Source organism: Hetaerina americana, unplaced genomic scaffold (genome assembly GCF_022747635.1).
Source record: "Hetaerina americana unplaced genomic scaffold, ioHetAmer1.1.p SCAF_2, whole genome shotgun sequence".
NCBI lineage: Eukaryota > Metazoa > Arthropoda > Insecta > Odonata > Calopterygidae > Hetaerina > Hetaerina americana.
This window is the reverse complement of record NW_027286763.1, coordinates 31,469,622-31,493,935: the sequence shown is the minus strand read 5'-3', so window position 1 is coordinate 31,493,935 and position 24,314 is coordinate 31,469,622. Positions and strand designations below refer to the sequence as shown.

General features: G+C 38.5%; 1 protein-coding gene across 1 annotated transcript in view; it reads right to left on the bottom strand.

Moving 5' to 3' along the window:
* Positions 1-24,314, bottom strand: part of LOC139687990 (uncharacterized) — a 109,606-nt gene that overhangs the window by 59,923 nt on the left and 25,369 nt on the right. The window contains exon 2 of the mRNA XM_071585380.1: positions 5,764-6,070. Coding sequence (XP_071441481.1) covers positions 5,764-6,055 — 292 coding nt within the window. The 5' untranslated portion in view covers positions 6,056-6,070. The remainder of the gene's footprint in view (positions 1-5,763; positions 6,071-24,314) is intronic.

Sequence of the window (24,314 nt, the reverse complement as noted above, 5' to 3'; positions counted from 1 at the left end):
TTTTTGTCATTTTTCCCCATAAATTAGTCTGGTTGAATATTTCGAAAAGCGAAATCTCGTCTTTAGTATTGTATCGTATGTATGCAAAAGTATGTACTATATCCAGTATCAAGATTTTATTATATATATATATATATATATAATATAAATATCATATAATATATATAAACCTCACATATATAAACCATAAACACAGTAATCAACCCGAAGGTCGGTTTGGTAGGTGATGGTAGAGCTCACCCTGTACTAAGCCCACATTCACACATGAAATTGAAATGAAATTCACACATCAGGTTAGGGGGGGCCAGTTCCTTTCCCTGTGCCGGTTATGGTTTCCCAGGAAGGTCTGGTTCCCGAAAAATCACATAGCTTGGGTGGAGCTGTAGTTGCCCAGAGTGCCTTGCCCGGGAATCGAACCCGGCCCCTCCGGTCAGCAGTCCAACGTTCTACCCCATGGACTACCGTGACCCCCCCCATATACACACACACACATATATATATATGTATATAGATACACACACATATATATATATATATATATATATATATATATATATATATATATATATATATATATATATGCATACACATACATACAAGTGCAAAATATTTCATTGTCCAAGAGTATAAAATTGTTTTAACCGCCGAAACTTTCACAATTTACTATAATATTTAATTAAGTCATAAATTTTGTGATTTAAGCCGTCGAAAGGCTTTAATGCGAGTAGTTCATGAAAATAATATTAGAAACTACTTAATATTTGAAAATCAGCTTCAAGTATTCAATTTGAATCTTTATATTATAAACCATAAACACATTAATCAACCCGAAGGTCGGTTTGATAGGTGATGGTAGAGTTAACCCAGTACTAACCCCGACGGCGGGAGAAATTCACGCCGTTTTGAGTCTGCATGTCTCGATTTGCACTCTTTTATCGGTGTTCACGGTACGAATTCGTTTACTTACTTACTAGCGTGTATGTAACTGTCTTTTAACTGTACGAAACCGCAAAATCAGATGGCGTTTCGAGGTTCACATTAAGGATCATCACTATCTTCTCCATCTACTATGGTTTTGCAGATTTTACAACTTGCAATGAAGATACTAATAACCTTCAGCTACCAATTTTTATACACCTCTTGCAAAATTATGAACATAACAGAGTTTATATGAAGGTGATCTCTTCTACATATATAAATTTCTGCGCATTAGATTATCGGTGTGTTTCCATGTAACTAAAACTTTAGATTATATGCTTTATTTACAATGATTAAATATGAAGAGTCCCAAAAAAACATGGTCACCCCTCTATTTATCGATGGCTACGGTTTCAAATAAATTTATGTGTTGCGCAATTTTAGATGTTATGGTTGGTTGACAATAGTTAATTTTCTCTTTTTCAAAAAATTCCAAAAAAATTGGAGCTTGCGTAGTAATTGCCAGAATATTACTCAAAAGTCTGTTGATTTATAATGATGTACCCTTGTCGAGGAGTCTGTCAGAGAAATCTAACTGCAGGAGTCGTCGAGAGGTCTTTGAAGATCTCCTGTAGTTTTCATCCTCCTTGTTACTCCAGCGCGTCTCCCTTTTTTTAGGAACTGTGGAGGGATCATTCAGTTACAGCTATTACATTATTTTATCATTTGCTCATTTAAGTATTGGATGGCACTTTTCCGATGTTAACCACATCTGATATACCTTGGATTAAATGTGATTGTTGCCCGTTATTATGCTATATTCTGGATATCTTGTAATGTTTCGAGTTGAGGGAGAATTGTCTCAAATGAATGAAACATATTGAGGGAAGAAATGATTTATGATGGTGATAATGTTCCTGAATCAAGATAATGGAGCGTAAAATTCATGTGTGGAAGGGTCAAAATATGATTAGCAAACCTTTCAAAAATTCAAAAACATGGCATTTTGAAAATTCCGCTATCCAACGTCAGATGCGGAACAATGAATGCTTCGCGAGTTTCTTAATTAACCTGAATGCGTTTTATGCAGAAATATTACGGAGAAATCTTCAGCATGGTGAGCGGGAAGTCATTAACTGGTGCTAAATTAGCTGGATGAGATATATTTTAACTGTCTAATTTTAGCTGGCTTTAAGTCTTATCTTCACCCAGGAAAACTCGGCAATTTTCATCGATAATTGAGTAAAATTCTTTAAGAGAGCATTTTAATGCAGAGCCGGTTTACCGCAAGGTTCTTCGCAATATTTCTAGCGTGACGAAATTAATAAGTGCCCTGTATAAGAACACCATTTATCGGAGGTAATAGATTTTGGTACCAGTACACACCCTGTCCTTGATGAACGATAAGGAAGAATTCTACTGGCGTAACGCCTAGTGATCGCAGTAGCTAAGCGAACGAGTCGCCATTTAACGGTTTGGAAGCTGTTTGGTTAGAAATTTACGATAAGACCTTCTCTGTTTGCTCTTGGGGAAACTTAGTGTTAACAAACGAGTGGTGACTGGAGAGTTTGGGGACAATCCTCATGGGCACCGCAACAGAACCGCTAATTATTACCATGAAATTTTCTTCAGTATGCTTCCAAAGCGTACGATACTAAGCGATGAACGATAGAATGAAATGCATTTAATGCTGTGTTTAATTTATTTATCTTTTTGGCGCAAAGTTTCATGTGTATTTATCCGTGTAGATTAGGGTGGCCCTTAGCTATAGGGTATTTTCTGAAAGTCAAAATTTTGCTGCTCCCACCCCCTAATCATATCCTAATAAACAAAAAAACAGGCTGTACAAAATTTCACCTGAATCGGACAACTACTTGACGACCCTCAAAAGTCTTGTAGTTGGAACAAACCTTGAAATACATGGAAATTGCGAAAAGATTATGTTTTTTAATAAAGCTACAATTTTCTTTAAGGGGAAGACATTTTTATCTAGAAAAATAATTTGTATGGAATCAAAACATTCACATGTGAACGATCGAACATTGAATATTATTTTTGGATAAGATTTAGTAGCAGTTGGGTAATTTTTACGGTCTTGGGCAACGATCTGCAAAACATATTGTTTTTCATTTGCATCTTTTGTGAGAATGCTGTTGTATTCTTGAATTAGTTTGACACCTCTCTCTGCAACATCGTTCACAACAACTTTCTTCTCCAGTTTTTTAATTGCACTTCTGTAATCAGCCTCATACTTCAATGTTGAAGGGTCTTTGTCGAGGAAATCGGTGCTGACAGAGAATCTCGTAAAGAAAGTTTTTGTCACGAGAGTTACAAAAGACGAAAACTCGTTTGTAAAGAGAGAAAAATCATTTTGGTGCACAATTGTCCTCTTTAGTTGAATTTTTCTTCTAAACCCTTTTCTGCTTCTAGCATAACTTGGGTCTTATATTTTTTAACCGTGATTGGAACATTGTCATCAAATAAGGATAAAACCACAGTTTCGGGAGCTTAGTACCAGAGATGGTTTGAAAATATTTTGACAGCGGCCTTTCTGGATCAATATCTTGATAAGTTAACAATGGACGTATGAATAAGAAATCGTGATAAGGTGCTTTATTGCTTCTGATGATAGAAACCAGGCTCAAACGTAAACTCGAGCAAGAAAAATGCATTATATTTTTAAAGATTTCTTCTCCCCATAAGATAACTGAAATTGATCTTAAAATAGGTAAATCTTGAGTAAATAAATTGCCTTGGCCATCCACCTAGCATGACTCACCGCGTTACCGGGCAGAAAACAATTTCCAGGATTCTCTAAATCTTTGAAAAGCGCCGTATCTGGACCATAAGTTGCATCCATCACTGAGTGGACACAGCTCCTCAAAGCTAACTCAAAAAATGTGTTGACGGCAAAGGAAGGTAGGACAGACTACGATTGAACAATGTTTCTAGATTTTTGCAGGCACCATGCATTCCACCCGTGTTGCTTGCAGTCAGTTTTATCACGGTAAAGTACCTGAATTTTATCGATTATACCCCACTTCTCCACTGCTTGGTAAACAGCTATGGCTCGCTCTTCTCCTAAATATTTTGGGATTTCGGGGACTCCAAACAGTTGCTCCTGCCTTCAAAAGTTACTATTATTGCCAGTCTATCAATCTCTTCAATACCTGCGAGTTCTGGAGGCAACTTTTCATCCCAGTGCAACACTAATTCTTGGCAGTCGTTTAGTTTGAATTTGTGTTGCATTTCTGTGTGTCTCACTTTTCTAAATTTCTTTCGAAGGCGTTGAAAAGAAGTTCGATTTATTGCCAGGTTTTTAGTATCACACCCAAAAGCTTCTGCAGCAGCCATCAATCTACAGCAATCATGTAAACCCCATTTCTATCAGTGATTTTGTACCTATTAAAAACCTCAGAGAGACTGGGAGTAAAAAGCTGCAATGCATCTCTGGTGTCAACTGTTGTTGCTGCTGTAGTTGTTGCTTTTATTTCCTTATCGATGGCAGAAGAACTTTCACTGCCATGATCACCATCACTGCTTTTGCTGCAAACTGGTGTAGAATCATCAGTTTTTGATATCTCAAAATGTCGTTCCATTTCTTCATACGTTCTTTTTTTCCTGGCAGCTTTTATTGCCGTGTCTCTTTCTTCCTTGTGTTTTGGTTTTCGATCTACACCAACCATGGAGCCCGATCGTCCTTTTTGGTGCTGAAGCATTAAGAAATGTTTGTCCTCTTCATTTGTCATGTGTCCCAAAGCATTTTAATAGCTATGTCAAACAAATCGCCCAGAGTTTCATGAAAATATCTCTTTTCTTTTTCTTTTGCCTGTAATTCTAGAATATTTTTTCTGTAGATGCTTCCATTCATCATAGAATTCAACTAACTTGTCAATGCAGTGGTCAGTTCTTCTAGTAGGAATTCGTGCTTTTGGCCAAAAAACACAAACTTCGTGAATCACCAATGCTGCACTTTTTTTCGTTGTAATATCTCTTATATTGTAGAAAAAGACGCTTAAAACTTGTTTGTTTGAAGGAAGTTTGGCTCCAACGATTCAATTGGAAATGTAGCCAGCAAGAGTGACAGAATAATCTTTTCTTAATTTGTGAGCCGAACGACCTGAAAAAGTTGATGCCATTTTACCATTTCACAAGTCTAGGAAGAACACTTCGTAAAAGTCACCGTATACCAGCCACACAAACAGTTCTGAAACGATAATTGAAAAATCAATTATCATACTTGGTTCAAAATAAATAAACGAAGCACCCAAAAATAATAGTATAAATTTATCTTTAATGATAAACTACATGACGTAATTCATACGGCTAATATTTAGTGATTTTTTATATTAAAGGAATAGAACACCACATGCTATGGAAAAAAATGTATGTCTTACTCCTTTTCGCATTAATTTCCTTTACTAATTGATTATTAAAAACTGAAGAAATAACAAGTGACAAAGAAAATCTTCCACAAAATAAAATAACTAAACAAAGTATATGAAAATATGACCTTCTGAGGGAAAATTTCTAAACTTCAGGGTCGCCTCGCAGTTATTCGATTGAGCTAAATTTTCGCACTTACCGTATTTTTATTGATTAAAACAAGATAGGTGGGTGGGAGCTAAACTTTTAGAAATTTAAAAAATAAGGACCATCATGGTGTACATGCAGAGGCAGCTGGTAACTGTGTATTAGAAACAGTGCCTTTAGTCACGAAATTTGGGAGCGTCTTTGATTGACCTGTTTTCAAGAGGGCATTAGGTCGGATGATCAAGGCATAAAATCAACTCCTAATAGTGGATCACCGGCATAGTTTGTGGTGTCGACGTGTACGGCTCTTACCTAAGGAAAGGCCGTCCCTGGCCTCGGCGTGAAGCTCGTTCACCCTCCGGACGGCCAGACCGAGGGCGGCTGCCTGCTGGAGTCCCCGCAGTTCCACACGGGAGCAGTTTGGGCCCCGGTGCAGGGCCAGGAGGGCCGCAACGGTCGCCTCCCCAATAATGCCTTCGTGTGGTAGAGGGCATATGCTCACCACGGAGCCGAAGAGGGCGAGTAGGAAGGCGATCAGGGGGACATGGCGGTGCGTTCTCCTGCATGGTTTGGCGCCCTTGGTGAGCTCTAGGCAAGCCGACATGGTCCTCCGACCCCCCTGCCATAAAGAGAGACAACCATTCATTTATTCCATGGAGATATGAATTTGCTTATGCCACATTTCACTTCCCAAAGTGATCCCATTTGATAAAATCGAATGAATTCCCGGGAGATCTTAATCAAACCAATGTTCTCCGAGAAAGTTAAAGTATAAAATTATGTCTCTAATGTAATATACTGGTCGCATTTCCTAAAGGTATTTAACCGAACTTAGTAAACCTTTTGTATCACATATTTGCAGAATCCTGGAATTCCCTTGATGGTGATTAAAATGTTCCAGTTTAGACTATTTTATCACGGATATTTCAATGAACGTGTGCATTATACCGATAATATTTGTTCTTCCTGGCGGGTTTCCTCACTTATTAAGAGGAGCGCAACAACATTCCAATTGCAGTCTTGAACTTAAGCATTCATTCTCGTGGCTACTTTGAGCGTGCAAGTGATTATGGAAACGAGCTAGAATTTTCAAGCCACGATAGTCAAGCAACAGACGACATTATCGCCTTTATGAGTGACCCATAAAAATTATATTTAATATGGCTTCTAAAAATCATGATATATCACGCCCAAATTAGAGTTTATTCCGTCAGACTATAGTAAACTATAATTTGAACGAAAACAATTTCCTCTTTAATTCTTCCTATCATCTACCTACGTTTATGGCATCCATAAAAATATATTCTCTTTCTTCCCATTTCGGCTCTCCCAGCATTCTCCCTTCTACCATGGTCTACAGTAGTCTACTATCCCTTAATACCCCTTCCACTCTTCTGCATTTTACGAACTTCGACCAAATATATTTTTGTGCCCTCTCGCTTCCCAAATTGTGCGTTAAACCTGTCCGTCGTTTTCGTTCCTTGCTAGCTAAATTATTTTTTACATTCTTCAAGTCCCTAATCGACGCTCATTCTCTTTCCTCATAGACCAAGCTCCCCAATCATGCCTGCCACAATCCATATTAAGGTGTTTATTTAACTCTATATTATGACTTTACTTACTCTTTCTCTCATGAACTCCCTTCTCTTTACTAATTCTTATTTCGACAACAAAATTCTCATCCTAAAGCTACGACCTCCAAAATACTACCCTAATCTGCCTGGTGACATCTAAATTATTCTAAAAAATTCAATCTATTAAAGGTACTTAAAGGGGTCGATGCTTGACAAGTAATTTCCGTAAGCAAATCTATATAACACTGCGGGATATTTTTCAAATTAAAAATATCAATTTGTTTCATTAAAATTTTTAAAAATACATTTGAAACTAATTCTTTGAAACTCTTTCCCCTCCTCTCATTCCCCCCCCCTTTCTCACCCTTCCATTCCCCCACAAGAATGGTATAAGTATAGTTGGACCGCAGCTTGAGCAATTTGTAGCTGATGATGACTCCTAAGCGTAGAAACTTTAAGTACCAAAATAAAGAACAGTGGAACAATATATTGTTTTCATCTCTTCATGAACATGAACTTCCACAAAGTTGAGCCAGAAACCATCGTATACGAACAATACTTCCTGTCGACAGAATTGAAGAAAGTACCTAAAGATAATGGCCATTTCGTGACTCAGAATTGGATTGAAGGCGATGAAGGCGAATGAACATTATGGGGTCATTAACTTTAGAGGATGATATAATTGCGAACAAACAAAGAGACATTTTCTGGCGCTGAGTGATTTGAAACTAGTGGAATGCGAAAGTTATCTAAAAATCAGGATCACAAGTTAAAATTCCGAGATCGAAAAATGCATTAAGCAAAAAAGAAGCTAAAATTTATTTACTAAAAAATAATATAGCATTCGTTAATCTTCCATTGAATAACTCCTGTTTTAACATTTCGCAGCGTTCAAATCGGCACCGGATGATCCGAACGCTCTCGGCTAGTGAATTGAAAATTTAATAAAGATAAGCGTACACTATACGGAAATTTTCATAGTTAAATAACTAAAAGAATACCTCCGTGGACGCGTTCAATGAATTAGTCCATCATTAACTCTGCGCTGTCGGTTAACAATTATCATTTATCATATACTCAAAAATGCATTCTTAATTACCGCCCTTCTTGTTTGCACTGGCCTCATTTCCCAATGGTGTAGTTACTTCGCAAGCAAACTCCACTTACGGAATTGACGCCGAATGGTTTGCGAAATAAATTGTTGAAGAGGATAATTGTAATCCTTGTCCTTCGAATTCATTCATGGTATAAAAAGAGGATTATGTTTCTTTTGGCATCGTTAATTCCAGGAAGAAATTGATAACTCTAAAATTCAATTAAGGTTTGCAAATATCTCCGTATTTGTCGCATCGATAAAACAAATCACAATTAATATGCATTTTTTAAACAAGATTTAAATTTTTTATTCTTTAAAGTTAGTTTTCTTAATGTGCTCTTTTCTAAATTTTGCAATCATTTTATCTCCTTCGATGAAACAGCTCCCTCCTGGCGTGTTCTCCTTAGGGCACTTTGCCCGTTTACTGGAATGCACGAATTCATTCGCGTGGAAGACGACAAAAAGTACTTACAGTGTTTATGTTCTGGGCATTCGCTTTTAGACTTTCCCTTTCCCTTGACAGTTAAGTATCTCCCAGGAAGATAACTAGGAAATGAGGCTCCTAACCTTTTCAGTTAAGTCATTAGACTGGAATGAAAGCTATTATTTTTTCGAGGCCTTAGCCAATCGTTCGAGATAGAATTTAAAAAAGACTGCCAAGGATCTAACGAAAAAATCGAAAGCTCCATCTAACAATGGAATACTGGAGTAGAGTCTTGACGACAAAATCCTTTTTTTAAGAATTAGGAAAAGTTTGAAGACTGGAGTGTCCTTCACCTGTTTCCGTTGGATGATCGAGTTAATTCCCGGTAAAATAAACTCGTCACGCTACGTTGGCATGACTCTTTGTTCTAAGGCGAAAGCCAACGAGACACCATCCCCGATGCTTCGTGTATTTATTCCTAGTAACACTCTCAGTTACTTCTTGTCCTACCCTTTCCATTCCTTGGACTGCTTTCCCGTCACATTATTCCTGGTTGCTGCGTGGTGTCTTAAGGCTCAGATTGATTGGCGCCTGCAGATTAATATTTTAAGAGAAATTTAATTGCGTCAACCTTTCTGGTGAATAAATATGAAATGAAATAATCATAACTTTTTATGGGCCTTTACTTTGCAATCAGAGGAAATAATTAACTCTCTCTTTTTCTTGTCTTTCATGTCTTTCATTAAATTTAGATAAGAATTTCAAGCTCAGTCTGTCAATTAAGATTAATTGGTAGATAGTGGCTCGGAATTTCAACATGTACTAATTAAATTTCTGTTATTTTAAAATTCTAGGTGTGACGGCAACAAATTAATATTACCCTTTGTGGTATCTGAATTAGAGGTTTGCGCAAATACAGAAGTAGTAACCTTAGGACCGGACCTCTTTTATTCCTCCTTTATGTGAACGAAATTATTTGTAAATGTGACCATTGTTATCACTGATAATAGTCCGATGTAAAGGCCAAAATATGCTGTTGTCGGACTAATGCTAAATAAATAAATAGTGTGACTCATTTATTTGCCGACGATGGAGTAGTTTACACAGCTATTCATAGTTCTAAGGATAAATTAGCTTTTGCAGATGACCTCAATGTTATACAATGCTCGTGCGGCCCTTGTTGATTAGCATTAAATGTTAAAAAAAGTGTCGTGATGATGAATATTTAGAATAGGAGTAGTTCCCTCCTGAACATTTGTTTCATCAAGAATACCAGCAATTCTAAGTGCTATGGATCAAGAGTACTGGGGGAATATAATATGAGCATCAACAAGAAGAAAACTAAAATCCTTGTGTGTGGAAGAGAGAAGCTGAATACAGATATCACAATTCGAGGGTTGAAACTAGAGCAAGTGGAATCCTTCATCTCCCTGGGCAGCATGATAATATGGGAAGGAAGAAGTTCGATTGACATCAAGCGAAGAATAGCCCGAGCTAAGAACGCATTCATGAAGAAGATGCAATTGCTATTTTCAAAGAACCTAAGGCTAGAAATGAGGAAGCAATTTGTCAATACTTTCGTGTAGAGCATGGTGTTCTATGATTCCGAGACTTGGAACATCGAAGAATACGTAGAAGCCTTCGATATATGGTGCTGGAGGAGAATGCTGAAGACTCAATGGACAGACAAAGTAAGGAACGAGGAAGTATACGTGTATAGAAGAGGATAGGACCACATGGAAAACTCTATGGAAAAGAAGAAATAGAAGGATTGCACACACATTGCGGCACAATGGTTTGATTAGGAATATAATAGAAGGGAAAGTGCCACGAAGAAGACCAAAAGACATGTACGACACATGTACCTTTATGTATGTGTTTGTCCTCGTACATAGGACAAATTAAGAAGGACGCAAAACAGAGAAGGTATCAGGTCTATGGAATTGACATAAAATAGAGTAGAATGTAGGGCTGCATTAAACCAATCCCAGGATTGAAATACTAGTGATGATGAATACCAGATAAGCCAGAGGACTTTTTACAAGAATGTCTTAACTTTTGAGATGGATAAATGGGTGAAAAATGGTTGTTTCACATTTATTGTAGGAAAAGGCTGGCGACAAATTTTCAATTATGAATAAAGAATATCTTTGCCAGCAAAAAGAGCACATATGAAATATCAATTTCATGCTTAATTGATAAAATATTTGTCTGATGATAGATCCGACTTTATGACTGACTACGTATGTTTTACTCCTTCATTGTGCGAATTGAGTCCTGGAAGACAGCTATTTTAGCTGAAAAATTGTACTATTCTGATTTTCAAGGCATTCGAATTCAACAATTATTCAAAAATCAACAATTAAGCTAATAAGTTATCCGAGACTGGAATCGCAATTTTTTACTGGAAACCGTTAGATTTTAAAACACTTGTAGTGCTAACGGTTGTGTGGAATTTGGGCAAATCAAAGAAATTAGTGATTTATTTCGAGAACGGAGTTGAAGGCGGTTTTTACCCTAAATGAACATTCAACCTCCAAAGATTCAACCCCTAAGCAAAACGTCAAGATGTAGATTCATGGAATGAAAGCATTTAATTCATTTGGTAAATCTTTTTTTGTTTGACTTCGGGAGCCCTTGCAAAATACAGTATGCTAATCACAGGAAATCCTAAATGGTTTACTTAAGCACTACCTCAAAATTGTTGTACCTAGATCATCCACACCTGCATTTACACAATACGTACTCCGTCGCAAGGGCGTGTGACGGGGGGATTTAGGGCACCACCTGTAAAACAGAATAAAAACCACATGCACAACTAACAAATGCATACCAATTCGCACCCAAAGAGTCGTGTATATTAATGGAAAACCCTTTTTAACTTACACTCATGCAAACACACATATTAGCAAATAACATTCGCATGCACATGTACCTACGAATGTACCATATGTCTACGCGGCGTTTAATCGTGTCCTCGCTTGTAATTAGATTACCTCTACTATTTCTATCATGACTTTGATCTTACTATTATGATTCGTGATTGTTCTAGGAGATAACGAATAGTTGTATCTATCTGTATTGGAGTCTATCTCCCTTATCTTATCTTTGCGGTTTGACCTACCCCAATAGTGTGGGGCCATCATAAGATAAATCATAAATTCCCTTTGTGCCATAATTAAACTCGTGTGTTCTGAACCTTGCTAAAAGTTTAAGCCTCGCTTGTTCTCTTCGTATCTCAAGTGGCTACCAGCCTAATTCCTCTAAAAGAAGACTTATCACACTCGTTTTCTTATTTAGCTACCGTATTTTCCGACGCATGAGACAATTTCATTTTTACTTCTAAGCATGATCTAAAACCAGCCTACGCTTTATGGGTCGAGGGGACACGCTTTGAATTATCACCTATGAGCGCAAGCCGGTTCGCCGGTAAAATGCTTGATATTACTTATTTTTTCCCGCATTACTATGGGAAAAACATTACCGTGGCGGTGATATCGCTGAACTTAGTATCGGTTCGTGAATTACGCTTCAGAACACGAAAACAAGGCAGCTGGAAGATATTTTGGCAGTGAATAAACGTTGATATACGAGTAGCTACTGATTTTTTAATGTAAAAATTCGATTTTCTTCGTATTAAGTGTAAAAATCAAAATTGTTACACATTTTCAATCTGACGCAAGTATTTTTTTCTTAAATTTTGAACTTATTAATCAGGGCGCGTCTTTTACGCCAGTGCATCTTTGAAGATGGGAAATATGGTACTTACTATTCCCTCCCTTCCATTACGCTGTCAGGTTTTATTATTCATCAGCCTCGGGGTAGGGGCTGCAGATAGCGTGGCGCTATCACGCGGCAGTCCCTGGTACCTGTTGGAGACGGATAGGATCTGTTTACGCACATTTCAATCCCATCCGCAGTCTGGCCTTCCTTTAAGCTGTACTTCCAGACATCCGTTTCTGAAGTGCCGCAGACAGCGCAGCCAATCAGTGAGCAGACCGCTGTCGCATTTCCGCTTCTCGCCACCTCCCAATTCACCCGCAGTTGCAGCGTAAACCGACACCCGCTCTCTATTATTTTGCTCATCTCCCATCAAAACACGCAGTGTACGAGTCAGCGCCGTCTTCTGTTTTCGTCCTGTGCTGTCGCAAGCTTGAAAACTGGACATGCGTTGACGCAAAAACAGAACGGAGGACCGGATGCACCAAATGGTAGCTTTATTCCATGAAACTACAACAGTTATCCGATCTACGGACAGGCGACCATCCTTCATTGGGGGACAGAGCCCCAGGCAGGTCTGAAATCACCTAGCCGTTGCTAGCAGTTGGGCGAACCCGCGCAGTATTGGTGATGTGGTCTTTTGACTTCCCACATTGAGTCATACATGTATTGCTCATAGCAGAAACCACTCTGCCCTCTTCATTGCGTCGGAATTCCTGCACCATCCTCTGCAACCTCTCGTCACGGGTTCTTGTAGCCGTGCAATCGCCTGCACTCCAAGTATAGCAAAGGAGACCTACGCAAAATTATCCTCATTCACGTTATTTTCCTATAAATAAAGGCTGATCTGCAATTCTTAAACTAAATTCCGGAAATAAAGAATTTGTCACCGGCTACGTTCCTACTGATTCAGATGAATAGATATACCAAAGACCTATTCAAGGTAAACCGATGAAAACACAAAGGTTTTACTTTTTTGGCTCGCTAACAATTTTAATAACACCGAAATGCAAGATAACAAGATAGATCGCACTAAGTAACTAGGTAACGCACAAAGTAAAATATCTGTACCCTCAAACAGTTCTGATTCCCGCGAACGCGGAGACTATTAAGCACAAAACACTGTAATTGTTCATAATTGAGCGTAAATAAAATGCATAATACCTATAATACTTTACTGATAATACTTATTTCTATTTTACTTGGGGTGACCTAACCCCCCGCCCCCTCCACACGCCCTTCCGTAGGCTTGCGGGGTATTATGTAGATGTAGAGATCAATACACAATAGGTAGCAGTCAGAGGAACTGCTCTGCTGGGTCATGGGAAGGACAGGGAGCAGGTGGGTAGAACCGGTTTTAGAGGGGCACGCTGAGGCACGTCCTTTCACTTCAGCAACCGGAGGTAGAATTAATGAAATCCGAGTGTAAATCGTCTGGGCGCGTTGTGTCGTTTACCCCGAAGTCCCATTGTGCAGTGTTATATTTTGACTCGAAGACATTCTCCTTTCTCATCAATGTTGATAATTTCCTCTTCTTACATTATTTGAGCGTGGATTTCTTTTCCGTCAACATAAAATAATAAATAAATCGCTTCCTCGTCATCATCCAGTGTCATGTAGCGATTTCACTATTAATGTCCGCAATACATGAACGTTTGCTCTTCCTTCGTTGCAATAGTGTATCGAGTTTTGTTAAGGTTCCTTAACTTTACCCTGGACAAGGATATGCTGCAGTTCTTCGCACAAGGTGTTGACCTATTCTTCTCTGGCTTTTCTCGCTTTTAGGCTAATTTCATTTCGTACCGTTTGGTAACATATTTTTCCTTTTCAGTCTTTGAGGTTTCTTACTTTCTTTTCTCTTCTATTAGGTACAGCATTTTGTTTCTTATCTACGGTGTCCTAATCGTAGGTATTCTTCCGTACTTGATTTTGTTCTAGGCTTCTGAAACTCCAGTCATCATTTCTTACCGTCGCAACCATTAGTCTACGATAACTCCAGGGTTACTACCATTTCCTTTTTCAATTTTCATTTTAATCAATCATTGATTCAGATTCTTTCAATTTAACTACAAGCGATTGATCTTTTTTTCTTTATCTTATTTATTTTTAGATGAACAGTCCTTGGAATTAAATTGGGGTCCCTGCTGACATCGGCCTCCAGATAGCTGTTGCAGTCCTTTATTTAATACTTAAATCTCTGTTTCTGTTATCTTCCTATTTCTTCTGATGTATCTTGTGCACATCTCTTGTTTTTATGGAGTGATTTTTTGCTGCTTCACGCTTGACTGGTTTTCTCGATTCCTCTAGATCCAAAAGCTAGAAGGATCAGGTAGAAATCATAAAGTAGAAAGTTAAAGTGATGAGTGGCTATTTCTTCGCTTCAGTTTTTTTCTTACGAAAAATTCTTAGAATAATGCTGTGCTACTGTACAGTTTCAGCTGATTTGTTCCATATGACTGAATATTTCGTCTTTTAACTTCACTCATAAATGGTATCTATGTAATAATGGGAGTCACATATGCACAACGTATTAATAAGCCTCGAAATAAGTTCGTTTAGTGTATGAAAAGGCGGAATATCCCTCCGGGCACTATTTTCTCCAAAGGAGATTTTGTATGGTTACATTTGAGATTCCAAGCGTCCTTGGGCCAAATCGTATTTAATTTTTTGTCCTTCAAGGCTAACACCATCCTCAATTTAAGTAGCTACAATTTTAACTGAAACATATTTTTCATTAAACGTGGTAAATGAATAATTTACGTCAATTTAATGCTAGAAATTATTTAGATGAAGTATTTTGATCCATGCTAAAAAGAAAAACTTGAACTTTTCCACATATTTTATTATATGGTACAACGCGTTTCAACGACTTGCGGCATCATCAGGTACAAATTTGCAGTAAATTTGTACCTGATGATGAGGCAATTCGGTGAAACGCGTTGTACCATATAATAAAATCTGTGGAAAAGTACAAGTCTTTCTTTTTAGTATGGATATTAAATACTTCCACGAAGTGAAACCTGAAAGAATAGAATATATAAGTATTTTGAATATTAAACAGAGCATAATGCTCGAATTAATATGTAAAATTTGATTCTTTAGAGCTAATGTAATATGATCCATTTAAGGTAGAGTAGGAAATAAATTTCTTGGCCGTAGCTTTCTAATAAGTACCCAGGAAAAATGCATTACGCGATGGGCAACACTTTGAAATTTTGCTGTAAGGTGATTTCTATGCTAAGTTAATTGTAAAATAGATATGATCGAATCAAGAAACTCTAAACAGAACAAATACTTGGGTATTAAACTGATATCAAATATTTTATGCGGAACACTCCGTGGAAGAATTTGCGGGTCAGACTTAAATTAGGTTTCATTAGACGAATTGCAGAAAAATGCAATGACAAGGTAAGAGAAAGGTGCAACTCCGGTTTAATTGATTTGAAATACGCGGCAAGTATTTGAGACCAATAGGAGAAGACCTCAATTAAGAATTTGAAACATGTTCAAAGAAAATCAACCAGATACATTTAAAATTGCTTGCAGAAGAGAGCGTAAGGGGAATGTTGGGGGAATTAAATTGAGAGCCCCTTAGTCTAGTACAGGTAAGGTTAACCAATTTAGAAAAGTATGGGATATCTGAGTTTACTGGTGATATCGAAGAAATTATTACAGCTCAAAACTATATATATTTGATTAGACCATTGAGAAAAATTAGTATAAATATCCATACATCATCACCGAAGTTCAATTACTCGGTCGCCCCTCGTACGATACGCATTCGTAACAAAATCAAACCCAAGCGCCCAAATAACTGCATTGAAAAACCAAAATTTACTTTTAAACAGAGTTAATTAAACAGAAATTCCTGTCGTATGCCTGTTAGCATATACAAGTTCTGTCCACATAGTAGTAGGATTGAGTGGATTAAAAAATATCAATTGCCAGAAATGATACATGTACTCAAAAGCCTTCGAAGGAGCACCCTTTTGCGTCCATACACCACTGTGACGGGTTTGAAAAGCTTTTTGTGTCTCTAGGAAGGCGGCGTCCGTAATACCGCTAAGCTCCCCCGTCACGGCCTATTGTAACGCTTCTACCGGGCCGTAGTGACGTCCTTTCAGCACGGATTTGAGACGAGGGAAGAGGAAGGAGTCTTGTGGGGCTAAAAATATTTGTATCCTAACTCATATGCTCGAGAAGCTCTTGGCAGGTCTACATTCGAGTTTCCTTTTGTTCTTCAGCGAACACTCGCGGAACCAACTTCGCACACGTCTTTCTCATACCCATGTTTTTGATCACAAGTCGATGCACATCATTTTTAGAAATGTCAAGTTCATCAGAAACCACGAGAACACTGAATCTATCGAACGTGAATTTCTTGAAAGGTAATCGTTTGGAAGGTCGCAATATTGTTCTTTGTTGAAATAAATTAATGTCTATAATCCATTTATATCCAAGAAATATTTTTAGTACAGGCAGCAAATCGGTGACATATATCCTTGCTCATTTTCAAATGAAATTTTTTTTGAGATTTCGATATTTAAGTTCTCATGCCGATGAAATGCGTTCGAAAATCCATCAGAATTGGAAAATGATAAGCAAAGGCTTTTTAGTAACATCGGGGAAGAAGATCATGGTTTATTCTGTGGTCTACCAGATCTCAAATCGACTACGTCCTTCACTGACATCTATCAGGAGGAAATAGGATGAGTAAGACTCAGAAGACCCATTGGGAGCGAGCGATATCTTCCTGTAGATTAAAATGGTGGCCGTGAGAAATTGGTCATGGAGAACAGCCTTTGAGAAAATGAATAGGGCGAAGCGTAAATTTTAGACTCGAAAACTCTGAGACAAGATTACTGATAAAGATTTAGAATGGCTATCGATGAAAAACCGGAGAAAGGTAACAAAACCGCCGCTGAAGGTTATTGAATTACATGAAAAGCCAATTACAGAAGCAGTAGAAAAACATTCCGACAAGTTGTACTCGGCTGCCATAGATAAGGCCTACGAAAAATTAAGGAGATACATGAGCCTAAAACGAGAAGGCTAAGAATCGCTTTATGATAAATGAAAAAACCAACTTCTAAGGTCGAGACAAATCCAAGAAAGAGACATATCAATATCGCCGAGAAAGAAATCAAAGAAAGCATAAAAAGGACAAACGCCGGAAGGGCATACGATCACGTAAATAATCACTCTGTGAAATGAAAAATAACTGAAATGGTATCAGAGATGCTAATGGAATATGTCAATAAAGGCGATCAAGGATAAACCAGCAGAAGGAACGAATCGAGAATTAAAATCTCTAGAAGCCGGTTTACTAGAACACGAGAGCGATTTATCCGAAAGTTGCCAAAGACCAGATAAGTCATAAGTGCATTTGATAAAGTAATGGAAAGGTCTGATAATGAAAGGGTGGTCCTTAAAAGAATTATATCTTAAAATTTGACCAGCTATCCAAATGTTAACTTGTTCGTTTTGAACTGTGAATGATATAGCATACTAGTATACGAGCAGATTATTCCTCAGCATGGGCATCTCATCTGGGATTTTCTAAACGCCATGATTATGTTTTGCTTTTCCAATGCCTTTACTTTAAATACGTCTACTGGAAACTTTCATCTTTTCTTCTTCAAACCTTCGTAACAAGGAAGGTGGTGGGATCAAACTTGCTAACCAGTGCAACCCAAGCGGCAATTGCCGTAGTATCACGGAACTGCCTACTTTATTTCAATGTTTTCTTCTATTATTGTCATAATTATAATATCTCGATTATTCTTCCTAGCTATTGTTTGCAAATGTTTCATTTTATATTTTCTCGTTTACTCATACCAAGGTTCGAGAAGAACGACTCGTTACACATTGCATGATTCACTTCTGGTAAGGATCGTCCATAAATGAGTAAGACATCTGAATTTAAGAAAATGAAAATATATAAGTAAGTATCTTCCTGATTTCGCCTTTATGTTTGCAATTTAGTATACATTCAATCATTATTATAAGGGTTTTAAGATGTGACAGAAAGTTTCTGTGAATATATTTTGAAATTCACGACCGACTTCGCTGTCATTTTGGATAAAATCCCTCTTGATTAAGATGAATTCCTGAACACATTACAATCGGATTTTGAATCTAGCCCATCTTGAACTACAAATTCATGCACGGATCCTTAATATTTGCTTATACCTTTGTTTTATATTAAACAAGGGATTCGTGGCATGGTGAAATTTTGGAAAAAGAAGCTGAAAAATTGGCTATATAATTAACGCTAGTATACAAATATATTGTCACTATGCACTCATTCTATAAATTTCCAACGATAGTCATTTATGTTTAAAGAAAAAAGTTCACAAGCGTGAATTTAAGTATAGTCCCAGGCGTAACGGTGGTATCAAACACTAGAAAAACCCAAAATGCCACTGAAGACAGTTTTTTTTAATATTTCGGTGACAAAGTCACCTTTTTCATTAGAAGGAAGAAAACTGAGACTCGGGAGATGGTCTGGAGGGGAGAGCCGGAGTAGCAGGAATGGAGAAGGGGAGGGTTTGGGAGGCGAGCGGCAGGAATGGGGATCGACGGGAAGTGAGAGGGGGCGTCCTTAGGGTTCAAGGTTGAAGTCTGAATCTGAGCATGCTCACAGGGGCCAAATGTGTATCACCTTGAGGGTTTTGAGGATTAATGGTTTGTCATATGTGGGGAGGGAGGCGATAATTGATACGGTGAAACGGTCATTAAATGAAACATTGTGGAGGGAGGCAAGTTAGGGTGAGGAGGGAGAAACGGATGCGGAAGACGGATTGCAAGAGGAGTGGTAATTGTTTGCAAGGATGTTGAGGGGTGGGGTGCATTAACGTAGGATGAGGGTCAGAGCTTCCACTTCAGTTGATGAATTGTGGTTTCTGAGGATAGGGTAGAGGTTCTTCTAGGATTGATCTCTGAGACTCTCGGCCAGGGAAGTATGTGGTACAAATTAAGAGGGTGGCTTTTTGCGGTGGAGGAAGATTTGGGAGTGTAATTAATAAGAGTTTATCAGGATTTTTTGCAATTTAAAACTACCCCTGAACCCTCTATTGTGGCTCATACACATCGATGATATTTTCCTTCTCTGGCCACATGGTACTGATTCCCTGGAAACATTCATTTTCGACCTCAATGCTTCGTCCTCAGTCTCCTTCAATTCTACCGTTTCCTCTTCCGAAATCACTTTCTAGATTATTAAGAGACAAAACATTCCACACTTCTGTACATATAAAACCAACCAACAAAGAACAATACTTACATTATAACAGTTGCCACCGATATCACACCAAACGCTCCATTCCTTATTCTTTTTTCCATATGAGGGCACAGAATCTGCGATCACCCCGACTCCATTGATAAATTCCTCTCAAATATACACCATTCCCTCCTCCATAGAGGTCATTCTAAATCCCTCTTAAACAAAATAATGGGAAGACATGCTTACACTCCAAAACCTTCATCCACCGCAGAAACGCACCCTCCTTACATTTGTACCACATACTTCCCTGGCCAAAAGTCTCTGAGATCAATCCTAAAAACCTCTACCCTATCCTCAAAAACCATAATTCCACCACCAACCTTTATTCCAGATACCCCTCCGTTGATTTCAAAGACCCCGACAACTCATCAGAACTCCTCAAATCAACCAATCCACTCCTTAAATCCCCACCCTGTCCCAAAATCACTCCCATGCCTTGCAATAAACCTAGATGCAAAACATGTCCTATTTTCAAAAGCCGAACCCAATCCATCTCCCACCCGCTTTTTAATTCTCTCCCACTGATGCGTTTACTTACTTAAATAAGGGTGAGTTATCTTTAAAAAAAAACTTATATTTTTCCCGTCGATTTATCTTACGAGGCTGCTTTCTTGCGCTTCTACAGATTCCACACACTTACACTGATGGATATACTTGTCTCCGAGCTAGATTCGCGCCTCCTCCACGCTCAAAATAACAAAGTTTGCCCGATGAGGCATGCTCGTCTTGATGGTGCCGTGATGCCTGTTAATTACTTGCCGATGGATTAATGCCTGTGAAAGTACGTTTAAATACTTGTGTGTGCTGCCACCGTGTAAATGCCTCCTTAAAATACTGTCGTCACATCAAGAAAGTTATGGAAAAATTCTATGATTCTCAGAGGAAAGAAATGGTGTTGCGAGAAGAAAGTGATAACTCACCAAGATTACGAGTAATCGCTGAAAAATATTAATTTATCGTGGCGCTGATTTTATGTACAGGAGTTTTCTATAATAATGTGTTACTATTGATATTCCCCATGAGCTGGGATTTTTCCTGGCCTCATTCCTTTTGCCGACGGATTATTTTGTGGCTTCAGTAGGGCACGGATTAATGTTGATTCAGATTTTCACAGATGCATTTAATCTGCCAGTAATATTCTGTAAGGTTGCACCTCATAAATATCTATCTTATATTCAAAGCATTTCTATTGCACTAGTTGAACAAAATTTGAGGCTGAAAATTGAACCGCAGTTAGTTAGACTTGTAATCATCGGTTGATGGAGTTTCTTTGTAACTCAATAGCCATGTTTAACCGAGCGAATGCGGCAAAGGGTCAGTCAAAGCGTGCATTACAATTAAACTGATATTTTATGTGAGGATCACTTCACTCTGAATTTTTCTGTGCTTACTACTGCTTCTATACCTATATTGATACGTTTTTTGATAAATTGGGGATTATATAACCCGGCTACAAACAAAGTGATTTACGGAATTTTCCAATCACCCTAATTGAGGGATTGGTTTGCATTGTTTCCCTAACCATTTTTCTCAGTGAAAATAAATATTTTGTTGGTGCAGAGGGGTGGTGCAGTGAAATGGAGAAAATTATTATGTCGACTGAATTAATAAACGGTAATAACTCAAATGCATAGTGCATACAAAATGTAAACTTAATGCATACAGCATGTAGTAAAAAGAAAAATGAGCAATGTTTTGCTATCAAAATGCCGAGAATGAGAACGGGCACGTTATCGTAAGGCCAGCTCCGCCGGACCAAGGATGATTACGGAATGTGATTGCACTATAGATCGCGAGGAAGGAAGGTGAAAGTGTGTAGGACATAGGGAAGGGGGCGGAGCTACGTCCCCGTGTAGTCATCCCGTAATCATTCTTTAACTGTCGCAGTTGGCCTTGCCATCGCAACGGCGATGCAACTCCCTCTTATTTTCTCTCTCCTTTCCCTTTGTCCCTTCCTTAAATGCCTTTTGTTCCTCACAGCCTACCCTTCCAATACACCATCCTTCACACCGGTGACCACCCATTATCTCGTAACACTTGGAAACGGTGAAAGTGCCATCAAAAGCTGAGTGCAGGTGCTAATCTTCGACGGATTTTCCAGCGAGTAATCGAACGTCGTGAGTAAACATTTCCCTTTTCAATGCAAACCAATCCCTCATCCTACTCCTCGTCTCTCCCACTTTACCACCATTGGCCAGCCAAAACTCGTCTACGTAATTCTATTCTTCTTTCAATTGAAGTTATCAGGACCAGGAAACTGAGTGGGCTGGCGAAACGAAATGCTCAAAATCTCGCGCATTCTTCTTTACCTGCCAAATCCAGGATAATATCGTTTACTCTTGAAATATAATTATTTATGATAAGAAAATAAAGTTTTTATATTCTACATTTATCTCTATATAATACCCCGCTAACCGTCCTTGCAACTACTACTACTTTGCGGGGTACTAATATAGCGTTACGGTATATTTCCGTTTTTTAAAGAGGATGGTGTATGCGGAAATATCTTGGTATCATCGTAGAAAATTAATTTCCTTGAAGATTCGAGTGAAGTCCTTTTCTCCATCGTCGTCACTGGTTAAACAATGCGTCGTAATCCTGGGCCTTCTCCCGGAGTCTTTCCTTTTCATGGCAGCTAATTTTGCGGCTTCAATTAGTACAGTTTTAATAGTTTGCCATTTTATGTCCTCTTTACCCATGTCAGCATCGTTTTACGTCTTTTTTTATACCCTTTAGGTTGTTTATCCTCGTTTGCATTGTTTCCTTTCCTATTAGTATTATTCTAATTTCATTGGACAACGGTTCTTTGGAGATTTACAATCTATACAACTATTTAAACTCAAAAATTTATAAAAATAGCATGTGATACTCCATTTATGGCAGTGTTAATATAATATATCTCAACTCTGTGTGTTAAGTTGAGTTAGTCTAGCTAATATCAAATTATACGAGAACTCGTAGACCCTCACGCATAAGCATGATTTCATAAATGTTAAATTATCAAGTAAAAGTTTTACCTAATATTGTGATCGCCAATCTAAATCTTATCACACTTGTTTTATGAAACAATGCAATCTGTGCTGGTAAGATTCTGTTTGAGCAAAATTAATACATCGTGTTTTAGAAAACTCCATCAGTTTGAAACACTCAAACTCAACAAGTCTCCCGTGCTCGATGACATTCTTGTCCGCATTGGCGGAACCCAAGATACCCAAAGAATAGAAAATACGTAACTAATATGGCACCTGTTTTTAAGAGTTGCGATAGAGAAGAACCCAGTACTACACAGACCAATTTCTCTGCAAATATTTTCTTGTAAGCTTCTAGAACACGTAATTGTCACATCAATTATGGGACATATCGGCAGCCAGGACTTATTGATAAGAAATCAGTATGGATACCGAAAGGATAGATCTTGCGAGACCGCACTATATCTTTCTTTCCACAATGTTTATGTGTCTAGAGATGCATATGTATGTACGTGTGTATTTATGTGTGTACGAGGAGTGACCCAAAAATAACAGGAATGTTGTTATAGATTCTTTAGTTCTCAATATATGTACATTTAATTTTGTTCACATTCAAAGTTCCCCATTGACCACTGTGCACTCCTCCAAACGATGCTTTCATTGTTCGAAACATTTCTGAAACTCAATTATCGGGATGTCCTCTAGGCCTTCTAGCGATTTTTGTTTTCCCTCCTCCAGAGTGTCAAAACGCTTTACTTTCATGTCCGTTTTGAGTCTGGGGAACAAAAATAAGTCAAAGGGAGCTAAATCTGTTGAGTAGGGGGGTGGACAATTGATGTCATGCCGTTTTTTGCCAAAAACTGAATCAATGAAAGAGCGGTATGAGCCGGCGCGTTGTCATGATGGAAGAACCAGTCGCCCGAGTGCCAAAGATCTGCTCTTTTCTTCCGGATACTCTCCCTCAATCTCTTCAAAACCTCCAGGCAAAACTTCTGGTTGACAGTTTGACCCGGGAGAACGAACCTTGAGTGCACACTACCTCTGCAATCGAAGAAACAAATGAGCATTGTCTTGATTTTTGATTTCACTTGGCGAGCTTTTTTTGAACGAGTAGAGCCAGCTGTGTTCCATTGGCTTGATTGCTGCTTCGTTTCAAGATCGTATCCGTAGCACCACGATTCATCACCAGTAATCACCTTGGAAAAAAATCAGGGTCCTCTTCGAGCTGATTTTGAAGCTCAAAACTTGCCTGAACTCGACGCTCCCTTAGCTCGTTAGTGAGATGGCGAGGGACAAATTTGGCTGCAATCCTTTTCATATGCAAATCTTCAGATAGAATCCTCTGAATTGAACTCCATGACATTCCAGACATCTCACAGAGTTGATCAATGGTTCTGCGACGGTCTTCACGAATGATTGATTTTGTCGAGGTTTTCTTCAGTTCTTGTTGTTGAAGAGCGGCCTGAACGGGGTTGGTCTTCAATTGACATTTCACCATTTTTATAACGTGTAAACCACTCGTAGACTCTGGTTTTGCTTAGGGCAGCTTCCCCACAAGCAGTCTTGAGCATTACAATAGTTTCCGCGGCCGATTTCCCCAGCAGGAAACAAAATTTCACTGCAGCGCGTTGCTCTTGATAATCCGCCATCACGTTTTTCACCGAAGTGAAAAAAGTTGTTTCACTGAAACAGCTCTCAAGGACCGATCCAGTCACAGCGACGGCTCTGCGTATACTGACGCAGATGGCGTGAGCCTGAAGTACGACCGGCCGAACAAAGGCTTCCCCCACTCTCG